General features: G+C 36.1%; 1 protein-coding gene and 1 long non-coding RNA gene across 2 annotated transcripts; both read right to left on the bottom strand.

Moving 5' to 3' along the window:
- Positions 1-6,790: 6,790 nt before the first annotated feature.
- On the bottom strand, positions 6,791-8,193 carry LOC147763824 (uncharacterized). The gene is made up of 2 exons (XR_015332198.1): positions 7,719-8,193; positions 6,791-7,342 (listed from the first exon to the last, which is right to left on the bottom strand). It is a non-coding gene; the product is annotated as an uncharacterized LOC147763824 (long non-coding RNA).
- Positions 8,194-8,205: 12 nt separating this feature from the next.
- On the bottom strand, positions 8,206-13,007 carry LOC147763823 (uncharacterized). Its single transcript, XM_087000469.1, has 3 exons — positions 9,420-13,007; positions 9,040-9,174; positions 8,206-8,514 (listed from the first exon to the last, which is right to left on the bottom strand). Exons 1-3 carry the CDS (start codon positions 12,384-12,386, stop codon positions 8,206-8,208), a joined length of 3,411 nt encoding a protein of 1,136 aa, XP_086856595.1. The 5' UTR covers positions 12,387-13,007.
- Positions 13,008-13,701: the final 694 nt, after the last annotated feature.

Here is a 13,701-nt window from a genome sequence, read left to right as displayed (position 1 = left end):
AACATATGTAGAAATTAACTTTTCCAAAAGTTAGTCCCATTTCCTGGAAACCGGGCCTCTGAGGCCCGGTCGCTTAATAATTTTACTTCCACATGGGATAAATAAGTCCATGTTACCTCAAATATCTTTGCCATAAAATGTTTTACACAAGCAATATCATGTGTGCTATGACTATCAGTATGGTCAATGAAATCTGCCTGTGAAAGATTCCAGACCTGGAGAAATTATTATTTATGAGTAATCGGTCACCTTGGTCACCTGATATGCAGATATCAGTTTAAGTCTATCATTATTACATACCTGATAGACTGCGCTACCTTTGCGAAACTTTCCATTTTGAGAAAAAAATGTTTTTTCGCATTTTCCATACACAGTGTACATGTATACTCATGCACCCAGGTGGAGGTAAAGCGAGCAAGGGACTGGTGTAACATGAAAATCTGACTCCCCCAGTCAGGTTTTCATGATGAAAATCTGACTCCCCATGGAAATTTGACTCCCCCCTCACAAATGTTCATAAATCTTATTTTATTTGAGTATATGACTGTGATCTTGTAGTATGTAAAATGGAGGATACTTTGGCACTTTTTTTAAGTTTGCAGGTGAATATTTTCATAAAAAAATAAGAAAATCAAAAATGTGCACTTAACTGCCCATTGTCTCCACTTTGAAAAAGCTATTTATTTGATATTGGATGATCATTTCTACATCTTTTCTTTAAATTTACTTTATGAAGATTATATTGGAAATATTTGAAAGTTTGATGGTAAACTATTGGGTGAAAAAACTAAAAAAAAAAAAAATGAAAAATTGAAAATTAAAAATGTGCATTTTATCACCCAATAACTCCCGTAGGAAAAAGCTATTTATTTGATATTTGATGATCATTCTGACATCTTTTCTATTAGAATACTTTGTGAAAAATATATTGGAAATATTTAAAAGTTTGATGATAAAATAGTGAGTGAAAGAATGAAAAATAAATCATGAAAATCTTCATTTTTATACCCATGAGATTTGGATTCCCATAAAGAAAAGGACCTGTTTTATATTCAGTCACCATACCATTGTTTTCTACATAGTTTGCACAGAGATGTACATTTTTTTATTATTTGACAGTTTGGTGGTGAAAACTTTGGTGAATATTTTTAAAACAAGTATTCATCTTACTACCTGTAGGTTTTGCACTTCCATGTCAAAATGCTACATTTTTAACTCAAGAAATTGGCCCCATCGCCTTTTTACTGAATTCTTCTTATATAGCATACCCAGTATTTTACCATTCAAACTTTCAAATATTTCCAATATATTCTTCATAAAGTATCCTTAAGAAAAGATGTCAGAATGATCATCAAATATCAAATAGATGGCCTTTTCATAGGGGAGTCATTGGGTGTTAGAATACAAATCTTTAATTTTTCTTATTTTTCATGTGTTTTTTTATTATTCTTTTTCACCCAATTTTTTAACCATCAAACTTTCAAGTACTTTCAATATATTCCTCATAAAGTATCCTCAAAGAAAAGATGTCAGAATGATCATCAAATATCAAATAAATAGCTTTTTCATAGGGGGGTCATTGGGTGTTAGAATATAAATCTTTAATTTTTCTTATTTTTTAATGTTTTTTTATTATTGTTTTTTTTCACCCAATTTTTTAACCATTAAACTTTCAAGCACTTTCAATATATTCCTCATAAAGTATCCTCAAAGAAAAGATGTTGAAATGGTCATCAAATGTCAAATTAATAGCTTTTTCATAGGGGAGTCCTTGGGTGGTAAAATACAAATCTTTAATTTTTTTAAAAATTTTTTCATGAAACTTTTCACCTGCAAACTAACAAAAAGTGCCAATGTGTCCTACATTATGCATACTACATGATCATAGTCATTTACTCAAAATAGATTAGATTTTTGAATGTTTTTGGGGGGAGTCAGATTTTCATGGTACACCGGGCCTCTGAGGCCCGATTTCAGGGTTTACGTAGGGTTCCATTTCCTTGTGGATGAGGGTTAAGGTCCTCTGAAGGCAAGTGATAAACTCACTCATTTACACATCACATATTTATAATCAGTCATCATATTGCATTATCAGTCACTTTGCTTCAGTCTTGCATGAATATTTATCATTCTTTGTATAAGTTTGCCTGGGACAAATGGATATCTGTAGAAACCCTCAATTGTTAACTACTGCATTACAATTAGTATGTAAATCAGTTGCTGCAACTGTGGCATAAGCAGATAGATTCCTTGTAGATCGAGAAGGTATAAAATCTGAATGCTTGGACTTAATAAACACAATTTAGAGTTGGGACTGAAGATTTGTGTTTGCATCCCCAGAAATGCACGGCATGACGTCACGCTTAGCCCACTGCGCATGCGTGCACTTTTAATGGGTTGCTAGATTGCCATAGGAAAATGAATGGGTTCGCGATTTGTGGGTAATTCGTGATAATTGACAAACTAACGGCCTGATGCCGATAGACAACAAGGCTGTTCTGTGCTTCAAGCAACTCCTAACTAAATATCGCTAGGGTTTTTTAAAAAATTCTGTTGTACACACGTACTAAGAAGTTTGCCGTGTATTGCCTAGCCTACCCTCAGCAAAACGCACATACATGTATTTTCAGAAATAGTGATTTTAGACGGTAGATTCACTCAGAAACAAAGGCAAACTAATTCGTTGCCGATAGCTCCAGCAGATAGCAGCACCATACAGAGTCTGATTAAAAACTTTCATGGGAATTGAAGAACTTTTACCACTGTACATGTACAATGGAGTCCAAAAAAGTACTTGGCACAATTGTGAAACTGCCAAGTGCAAGACCAAGAATTCAATCAGTATTTTCAATCATATTTTCAGATTCTACATAAATTTACTGACAATATCACTACTCAGTATTTAACTAATCTCTTAATTCAAAATTCCTATTATCATGTAATAATAATGCAAAATCCTTCTTTCAGATTGCTATTTATTTTAAATTTTAATGCTGCAACTGTTCCAAAATAATCTTGTAGTAAAAGAAAAAATGCAAATAAGAAGTGGAAGACCAATTTTACCCACATTATTCAATTATTTGAATATAAAAAGAATAAGATCACGATTTTACAAATTAAAATTATCTTCCATGAACTCTTTCATGAATAACATATTAAACAAATTAAAGTTATAAATTAGTGGTAATGGCTTATTCTGGAATATATGACCTCTGCACATCATCAGTACCTGACTTGGTACAGTATAGTTACTACTTGGATACAGAGTTAGATTTAATAATGTAAGAATATAATAAGAACAATATATATTACAATAAAATTCTCTGCACGTCAGACGCTTGTTGCCATGAACTAACACAACTTGACATTGGGCTGAGCACTTATCACAGAGTCCGATGCCATTGTTGTGCTGTGATTGGCTAGTTGAGTCACGTGAAGCCCTACTGAAGCGCCCTCGCGTATCGCGTGAATGCTGCGCATTTCTGGCCATGTGTGGTTATATTCCCTCTCCCATGCATCAGTGACAAGCGAAATATTAGAAGAACCTGGGTAGGGTGGAACATGGACCCCTACAGCTAACATGTAGTTTCGTTTTCCCATTCAGATGAAAGAGTGGAAATTTCCACTGATGACGTAATGACCCTGTCACATGAATATTAAAATTAGCTATACCCGGTCCCTACTTTTTGCAACTCACTCGTGTGTAACTCACGAAAAACGACTACATGTCAATTCGCTGTTTTTTAAACGCCGATTCAGGATCGCAGTGTGCTTTCCCAACTCTGTGAACTTACGTGTACTCTTCCCTGATGATTTTTATATGCATTTAATGTCTCATTTTCCCAATTCTATGAATATTAAGCAAATTACGATGTTTATTATAAAATAAAAGCGTGAACACAAGAGACGATTTCATGTCATCGCTGTTTAACTGCCGATTCAGGATCGCAGCGTGCTCTGTTCCCTGACATTTTTGTATGTGTTTAATGTGACATTTCCGTTATTTATGAATATGAAGCAAAATACGATGCATGATGCTCTAAGCGGAAAGCGTGCTCACAAGAACGGCGCCATGTTGCCTATGTCCCAATGTTGTTATATTCTAATTCGCTTACGCTTATAAGTACGTATTGGTTACTGCCACCAAATAATTTTCATAAGTAAAATCACACAATGTCAAGGGATCACCCAGTTTTATGTGATCAGAAACAATATATAATAAATTAACCTGCTTCGGTGGGCGGAGGGGTGGATGGGTGAAAACATGCTTTTATAGGCATTGTTAGCCGAAAAAGAACTGATCAAATCCTGCACAATAACATTGTAAAAAAAGTTATAAAGAACAGTTAAACAATTATTGCAACTTCAGCACCATCATGTTCTGATGAATATAATATAACATTAAGGAAAACAACTAACGCATATAGCTCATCTGCATGTTACTGAAATCTGCTCAGTTCAGATGAGCGATAACAGTTTTTTTTATCAAAGGATTAAAATGTCAAAATCAAAACTGTTATTATGATACATATCGCAATATAATTGCCGTAATTAATGCACAATGCACAGTTTAAAACATTTTACCTCTAAGAGTCTGCAATGTGTTAGTTGGGACAAATGGATGTGCCATTGATTGTTTAAAACACCCCTTTACATTTGAGTTAAATACTTAATAATAAAGCTACACACCCATCTGAAATAAAATCACTGTTGTTAGGAAGGATGTTAACCTGTGGGTTGTTTTGATAACTTGTTACGGACGGATTCTCATAACATAAAGCAATGTTCTTGAACAATTTTACTATATTACTAAGCTATGATTAACACATAACAATTTTCAGAACTAGAACATAATATAACAAGCTAAACAAGAATAAACAATATTACAGTTAATCTTAAAAGTCATTTGTACATGAATGATTATAATGTCTTGAAGTTGATGGATGGTGCACACATGTATGTCAATAAATGCCACCTCGGGCAGTCAGGCCTATCGCCACATCCTCCTCCTCGCTTTAAAGTTAAATACATCCACATTGTCAAACAAATTATTGTTCACCTCAATAACATTCTCCCGCGGCACAGTTTCTCATGAAAATCCAAGTCACACTGTCACCGCTATTAACCCATTACAGTGACGTCATATTTGCTCCGTAACACTCGTCCAGCAGCCATTCTGGAGGGAAAGAACGACGGGGAATAGTAGCGTAAATATAGGTGAACCAAATAAAATGAAATAATCTTCATATCGTGATCAAGTACACCAAAAGGAAAATAGTATATACATGTGAAAACTTCAGCTGATCAGCGTGATCGACCCATATAAACTCAAGACAGTCCAAAGACGTGAAATCCTGACCTACCCCTGTATCCCAACATCGTGGAATGTTGTCAGAAGCTAGTTCAGTTATCTTGTACTTCATTTTTCTTGTTCATTGGGTAATAAAAGTTATAGTTTTAGAGAGTTTACTGTGTAATCATAAGTTCATAAAGGATAGATATAAGGAGAAATTTGAGCTATCGGGATCAACCCTTACGGACTCAAAGAAGAGAGTATGCAGGGTTGTGACAAGAAATATTGCTGTCAGATATTATTTAACTGTACATCATGAAGCTGTCAGAAATTTCAGCATTCTTGTGCTTCATTTTGGTTCATTAGGAAGTATTTGTAACATGACTGTTGTTTGAGAGTTCAATATTTCACCATGAATTCAACCATTCACAGTAGCAACATTGTTAGCATTTTATTATTAGACCAGACCTTCACAGAAGCAATGTATTTTTCAAACTTCTGACATTAAATGTAACATAACAACAACTCAGCTCATGAATTGATCTTTATTTGATTGGAAATATAGGAAAATGCACATTTTGTATGGATAAAAGTAAACATGAAATGCAAAACATTGTTGCACAATTCAATGACAGATTATCAGGGTCCCTTTCCTTTTGGTTGATAACACTGACATGAAAAATATTTCCATACTTTTAATGATGCAATGCAACATGTACATGAGCATATTAAGTCGAATCAAGCCACCATAATTTGAGAAACCTGTTTAGTATATTTTAATCTATGTCTAGAGAAATGCTTGATTGAAGACTCACAATTGATATGTGCTGTGTGGGTATGTACATATAAGGCCTTAGATGGTGTTACTAAGCAGTTTGTAATTTTATTTAGGAGAATTCCACAACTGGTGGTCACAATTTAAAAATGCACAACCTACATGTACAACAGCCATCTGTTTCTGCATATCAGACCATCTGTGGGAGGTGCACCATACAAAAATTTATATTTCTTGCAAACTTTTCCATTTAGCCTTTAAAAATATGAGAAAGAAAAAAGAGTTTTCATTTCTTCTTGTGCTTCTGCTCACAATTCTAAATAAATAGAAAACCTGTCCTTGTTGTATGCAAGCTATCAGGATAACAACTTTAAAACAACAAATGAACAATTAAATAAATAAACAAATCCAATTAAATAACTCCTGTCATGCACTGAATTTCACTCTCCTTATGTTCAGATCCTGTCTCCTCAGCTGGTCACAAAGATATAAGAATATTTTTTTCGCTGCTTCTACCTTGTGTGCCATCTAGCTGCCTTCTGTACCTGTCACCTTTTTTTTTTTTTTTTTTTTTGATAACCAAGATTTATTTGCACCCAATCATTCAACGTGGCTTGGTGGGAAAATGTAAATTAACTTAATTCGGTGTGGCTTGGTGGGAAAATGTAAATTAACTTAATTAACTTAATTTCCTAAATGTAAATTAACAAAAAAGGCAACAATATTTATTTTTATTCATATTGTAACTTGCATCATAATACAGTAGGAAAACACAGAATTCAACATTTTTCAAATTCATTTCATAAGTTCATTCAATTAAATGGTACCTGAGCTAGAATATATACTTACAAAACAGATTTACTCTTAACACTACACTAAATCTAAAATCAAGCCACTAACTTCCAAATACACATGACACAGGTAATTGATTTAATTGGCCCAGCTGAGCTGTGTACATAGTACTGTAGCCTTGACACTAATTGACAATAATGCTTACCAGGTATTAAAGAGGTAGATGACAGACAGCAGATAAAATCCAAAGAGCACCATAACTGATAACAAATTACACCCAAGGCAATAAGTGAGTCTTCATAATGAAAGTCGAAACCCTGCCAGGGTATTTCCACACGTTTTTACAACACACTCTCCACCACGACTTTTTGGGCACTACTAATATGCAGAGTACGTGCGCTCATATCTTATACACCTCGGTCATTGGTTTTCTACTTTTTTCTTTTATGGTAAAGGCTGCACAGCTGGGTCTTCATTCTTTGCTGTAAAATAAATTAGTTTTATCCTTTACTTGTACGATGAGTCTTGATTCAAAGCCACTCCTCAGTCTCTCCTCCGTTTACGGTTTTCGTCCCTACACCTTGGATTGTTACCACTGCAGGCAGTCTGTGAACGCTTGTTAAGTTATTTATCTTCTCTCTATCATATACCCTGCAGTAATTTTACTCGGTTTAATATCAAAGAAAACACAGAAATTAAATGCTAAATTGTACATGTAGACATGATCATGCGCAGCAGACGATTCCGGTCTCCCTCCAGTATGGCTGCCGTTTGTTTTGATGACTAGGGCTACAATGGGTTAATAGTTATGCATCGACGGATTCGGAGGCAAACGTCATTCAGTCACATACAAAATACCTCTCTCCATTGGGAATCCATACATGTTGTACACGGGTCCTTTTCCCAGAATATTTCTCATGTTTGAATCGTAGATCAATGACAAATCTCGCACCATTCATCAGCCCCGGTCATCAGTACATGTATCGCCATGCTGCGGAGAAAACGCTTCTGTTGCGTTCACTTGACCTTGACCTTTTTTTCTCTTCTGGAGCGTGCAATTTGCAACGTTCCGATTGGTCAAAAAGTCACGAGATACCACAATCACATTATAACGTAACACATTATAACGTAACAAACTTTACAAAGGTTGTTTTTATAATTTTATCTACAATAGAAGAAAATCGATATAAAACGTGCCATTCAGGTCAGTTCTTTATCGTTTCCTTTCAAGCCATCAATCTATCACAAATATATATGCATCTTCTTCACTTCGAGTCGAAGGAAATTAACAGCCGTTGAACATTTATATTGCTATTGAAACCAGTTGATAATATCAGAATATTTTTCAGAATATTTTTCTCACTGCCCTGTCATCTCCCTCCAACAGATCAGCCAGATTTGAGCACTTTTCACGCAGAATGGTGCACAAGTGACGCATAGGCTCCTTTTCTGGAGAACATTTATACAGTCTAATTAGCAATTCAAGGCACCTGTCTTTCCTTTCAAGTATATTCCGAATAACAATCGTATCATCTTCATCCAGAACCTTCTTTTCAAAAAGGTAGGACAAGAGAGATTTAGGTTCGAGGTCTTCTTCAATTTTTGTCCAATTTTCTCTGAGCTTTTCGAACTGTCTTTCGGTTTCCTGGGGTACCTTAAATGAAATTAACATTGCACAAACAAATGAAGGGCTCAGTGGCATCAGACATACTGGTATTAGAAGTGTCTGTGTCAAGTCAAACATATTGTGCCACAGGTCGGATTTACACCTTATTGCAATACAGGGTACATGGACTATGTATACAGAAGGCAACGAATGCTTTTTAATTATTGGACCAACCAAAGGAAAAAAACAATTTAAAATGAATTATTTTTGTAAAATACAACTTGTATTTTTTATTGTAAAGTGGCTGTATCTTGCATTAAAACTGTATAGTGAAACGAACAGAATAACGCTCTCCCTGCCCCCTCTCTCTCAGTGCCATTAAATTACGATTTAAAGAACTCACACAAATACATGTGTTGGATTTAAATTCGTCAAACATGGCTTTAACGCGGGTCATCATGCATATATTCAGGCCTATGGTAATTGTCATTTTATCAAAATGTGCTGCTCGCCAGATCGGAAAAAATACAAAGGAAAATTTATCTTATTGAATTGCAAACGAAAATTACTTACCTTGCCAGTGTACAGGTAGATTTTCATCTTTGGGGCTGCGCCACATTTACAAACAGCAGATATTCCCTTGGGAATATTATCAAATAACTCGAACCCAGATTTGTGGTCTCCCAGATGGTACATATGAACGTGATCCTACATATAAAACAACCATTGCCTAATACACATGCACATTTGTTTTATATTACTTTATCTATTGTTACCCTAACTTGACCAAGGTAAAGTTTAGATGCGATTGATATTTAATCTATAACTTCGTCAACGACACTTTCTCGCTTTTTCACAGTTAAGCATTTGATTTCTTGATTCGGTTAAATATATAAATAATTATTTCAATTATAAACCATGAACTGTTAATACAGGTAACAGAACCTGCTCACCTCTTCCCACCACAAACAAGTGTGTTCCTCTTGTTCCTGACAGACCAGACCCACGGAATATTTCTGCCCAGGGAAAGATGTATTGCATATATGATGCAATTGTTTGTGAAGCTTAGCGAAGACCTCAAAAGTTTGCTGTTCTATGGCACCTGCTGGTAAATAAGGGTCTGTGCGTGTAGTAAACAAAATCACGTTTTGTGTAATAATGGATTTTATCTCAAGTTTATACTTGATTCCTGTGGATGGCTCTGTAGAGACAGCAAAATCAGAGTACACAGTTTGCCGAAACTTTCTTTCCGTGAAATTTTTGTCACCGCTCATTTTAAGCAGAGTAGAAGTAAGCCTCCAGAAAATTGGCTTTGGTTCAAATTCTTCAAAGTCCAAACCAAACGTAATTTCTTTGTCTTGCGATAGATTCCAGAGGTTTTCTCTGTCTTCTTGGCTAGCGTTTTTCAACTGAGATGGCACGAGATAGTACGGGCTGCCAGGGACCTTAACGATTAATTGACTTTCTTCAAGAAGTTTACCACAAATGTTTTTTAAATGTTTTGTTTCTTTAAATGCCAGTGATTGGCACTTAGAAAGGGTCTCGATTCTACGGTTTAATGCCTGATCCATAGTACTTTCACTTAAGATCCCTATCTTCTTTTCTTTTCTCTCTATCATTTTTAGAATTTCCAAAAACAAATCAACAAACCATGACTGTCCATGACGCAAAACGACAAACCGTGTTCGACAATCGCCACATGCATTATCGTTACAATAAATATCTCCCCTTTTGTTGAAATATTCAACAAAATGTTCAAATTCGTCCTCAGATTTAACGACGCCGTTCTTAATGACAACGTCTGCCAGATCTGTTTTCTTTATTATTGGAGATAACTCTGGCATGATTTTTGAAAATTTAAGCCATTTGATCTGGACTTTTTGCGTTTCTAAAACAGCAATTCTTGCAATTTGCTCCCTGAGACTTTTTCCTTCTACGTCCCTCTTGCACTGTCCCGAATTCTCTACTTCAAATATCAGAGAACCCTCATTCCAGGAAATGTATTTGTCGAGACCTTCTGTTTTAAAAAATTGTGTCAATTTCTTGGAAATCGTTTGTCTGATCTCCTTATCCACACTGTCCCTGTGTGTCCCAACAATGAAGATAGGTTTGTGATTTTTTTTAGTTTCAGGCAAAGACATATGAGCCAACACGCAGTTTAACCAATAGCGAAGCTTTTTGAATTGCACGCGCAGTTCGTTGTCGTCTTTAAGTCTTTTGGCTTCTTCAAAGTTAAATACAATGATGTAAACTGCGTTCTTTGGCATGAATAAATGATGGAAATAATGATATTCTTCTTGTCCTCCACAGTCAAATAACACAAACTTAACATGCATGCCTGAAACTCCATTCTCATAATTTGATTTTGCCAGTCTTATTTTGGTTAGATCAATACCCGTTGTCATTGCTTGTTTCATCTGCCAAAAGCCCCACACCTCGAATGCAGCAACTATACCAACAGACAACAACTGATCTAAAATATATTCTCCAGGAAGAAAAGCGACCTTCCAGTTCATTAAATAAACCAGTCCGACACCTAGAACAAAGCCCAGTGCCCTTCGTATATAGAAAGGCAAATCGTACACTTTTGCAAGAGACCGTCCAATGAGCATCATTGCCGTGTGCTCTAGCATAGCACTGCTAAAACAAGCCAAGAAGATAATCATATAATGATGGACATGCTTTTCCGCATACCATAAAATGAGACAATGTAAAACATAAGAACACACGATAATTGCTATAATATAAATGAGCAATCCAATGTAAAACCGCCTCCGCATTAGGTTTGTTGACATGTATTTGCATATATAGACACCAACAGCAGCCCCTGTCCATGTTAAAATAGCAAGTATCAATCGCTCGTGGTTGTACATATTTAAATACTTTTCTTGTGTTAAAATCTGAAAAAAGAGGGCGATTGCGATATTTGAGACAGTGACTTGGGGCAAAACTTTAATTAAAATTTGCTTAATGTTTCGTTTCTCGTGGCATAATTTGGCATGAAACACATGGCATGAAAACAATGTAAGGCTGACAATCAGAAACACAGTTAGCGCATGATTAAAGTCATGGACCCATTCATAGAGCATATTTGAAATAATTGAGAAAAAGTTAAGAATACTACCTTGACTTTTGAGGCAGACAAAGCTGAAGACCAATAAGGTTCCCGCCCTACACCCAAATCCTAACACGAACCCTACCACCAACCCACAACAAAGAACGCCAAGTTGGAATTCTAAGAACAAGTCTGGGTTGTCTATTCTCTGTTGCATATTGCTGTCAGCGTATAGAAATTCGATACAGGCATATCTGTAAAATATACTGAGAGCTACACCTTCGCCATATCTGATACCCATGGGCAGGTTGCCAGAAAACACAAGTGTAGAGAAGAGGCACCCCATGATTTTCAAAGAACATAACCCAACAGGAGCGAAAGCAAAAGCAACACATATGCATAGCAATCCAAATACAAGTTTGACATGTTGATCAAATGATGATCCGTGATCAACTGCTAGAGAAGCAGAATTATCAGTCATTTGCACTGTAAGGTACATAGCTGCATAGTGCTGTTCATTTTCAGGGTCCTTAACATCTTCCCAAGTGTCCGTTACGGCGGCAGTTTCCACGTGGTGCTTTTCATTTCCTCGAGTAGTATTGTGACTTTTTACGAAATCTTTTCCTCTGAAATAGCGTTGCAGGGATGTCTTTCCTACACCAGAATCTCCCAGGAATAATATTTTACAAGATTCCAAATCAATTTGCCCCTCTTGCATGCTCCATTCATATTTGTGACGCAGATCTGCACTTCTCCTAATGATCCTCCTGCTTAACGTCCTAGTACTTGCTCCCCATGGTCTGAACTTGTCGACTTGTACTTCTTTTACGTTCTCCATTCTGGTGTTAATCAAATATTGGTACATAGATGCACACGACTACGGAATTGTGAAGCTGTCAAACGTGACCTAAACGATTGATGTGATGTGAGTTTTTCCAATATGTTTAGTTTGAAGACATAAAATAAAACAATGTGGAAAATATTGTTCTTTCCTGGAGGGTTGTCGTAGAATCGTATTTTCCCCACAACAACGATGGTCGTTTGTTTGTTAAAGTTAAGATATGATCCGTGGGGTTGTTGTCATCAGTCCGATAAAACGACAAGGCTTTCCATAGTTGCCATGTGTACATTTGTCTGTCAAATGCATCAGACTATGAGATTACTAAAAAAAACAATAGTCCTATACCGTTCCGTTTCTTACTTGTAATTCCACCAATACCACAAGACGTGTCTGTTTCATCAACGGTCTTTAGCTATCCTGATCTGAATGCAAAGATGCATTACTGACCTCAACAGTTTGTTGAAATGCCGTCACGTCCTTGAATATTGTCGACGGAGACGTGAGCCTCAAAGAAAAAAAGAACGCTATTAAATGGCGGTGATGTTTTGGCTATTACTCTTGTTATTCAAGCAGCTTGGAAGTCTAGATCAATCTCGCAAACTTTCTGAAAAGAATCACTCTTCAATCTGCTGTTCGACGCCGTTTTTGTTCCATTGTTACGTGTTCAAAAATCAATTTGATTCACAATAATGTTACTGGGTCATACAAACATTTCCCTATTCACACTGCCACAAAGACCTGTAGTGCACAACCTGTATACAAAAGGAGAAGTATTTGGTTAATAAGTCTGTCGATAAAGGGCTAGGGCTATGTTGGAGCCTGTTGGAGGGAACAGCTTTTTTATGTTTTCATTTCATATTTTGGTCCCTGTGTAGCTGCCTCTCGGTGGTGGGACTGACGTTCCAACATGGCTCCATTTTTTGCTTCTTCTCTTCTTCTTTAAATGCTATTTTTTTTACTTTATTTCATTCTTTCACATATATTTTGTCATAATTATATTTTAACTATGTACACGCACGCGCTCGAGTGCACATTTGCACTCCCACATACACACACACAAATGCACAGAGAGAGATAGAGATAGAGAGAGAGAGTTTAAAAGTTCAAAAATAAAGTTAACAAAGATATTAGATATTAATGAAACCGGTCACATATACTGATCATCGTGTCCTTGCAAGTCGACACATACCAGGTGAAACAGGAATGGTAGTTATAAAACTGGATGTCCGGGGTCCCATATGATTAGTACGGGTGAGGGTTGGTCGTATCAGTAGTAGTATATGGGCTGAAGTAATGGGGAACGGTTCCTAAGGACTCCTGTTCTTGTTGCATACACTTC

This window comes from Lingula anatina, chromosome 1 (assembly GCF_051362555.1).
Source record: "Lingula anatina isolate TDL-2025a chromosome 1, LinAna3.0, whole genome shotgun sequence".
Taxonomy (NCBI): domain Eukaryota; kingdom Metazoa; phylum Brachiopoda; class Lingulata; order Lingulida; family Lingulidae; genus Lingula; species Lingula anatina.
This window is presented reverse-complemented; position numbering and strand designations above follow the sequence as displayed.

What these genes read in the sequence shown, in the direction of transcription:
- LOC147763823 (XM_087000469.1), bottom strand. Translation starts at nt 12,386, where the DNA reads ATGTACCAATATTTGATTAACACCAGAATGGAGAACGTAAAAGAAGTA. An exon ending in CTTGTTTGTGGTGGGAAGAG is followed by an intron (nt 9,175 to 9,419) that starts GTGAGCAGGTTC and finishes TTTTATATGTAG; the next exon opens with GATCACGTTCATATGTACCA. An exon ending in TCTACCTGTACACTGGCAAG is followed by an intron (nt 8,515 to 9,039) that starts GTAAGTAATTTT and finishes ATTTCATTTAAG; the next exon opens with GTACCCCAGGAAACCGAAAG.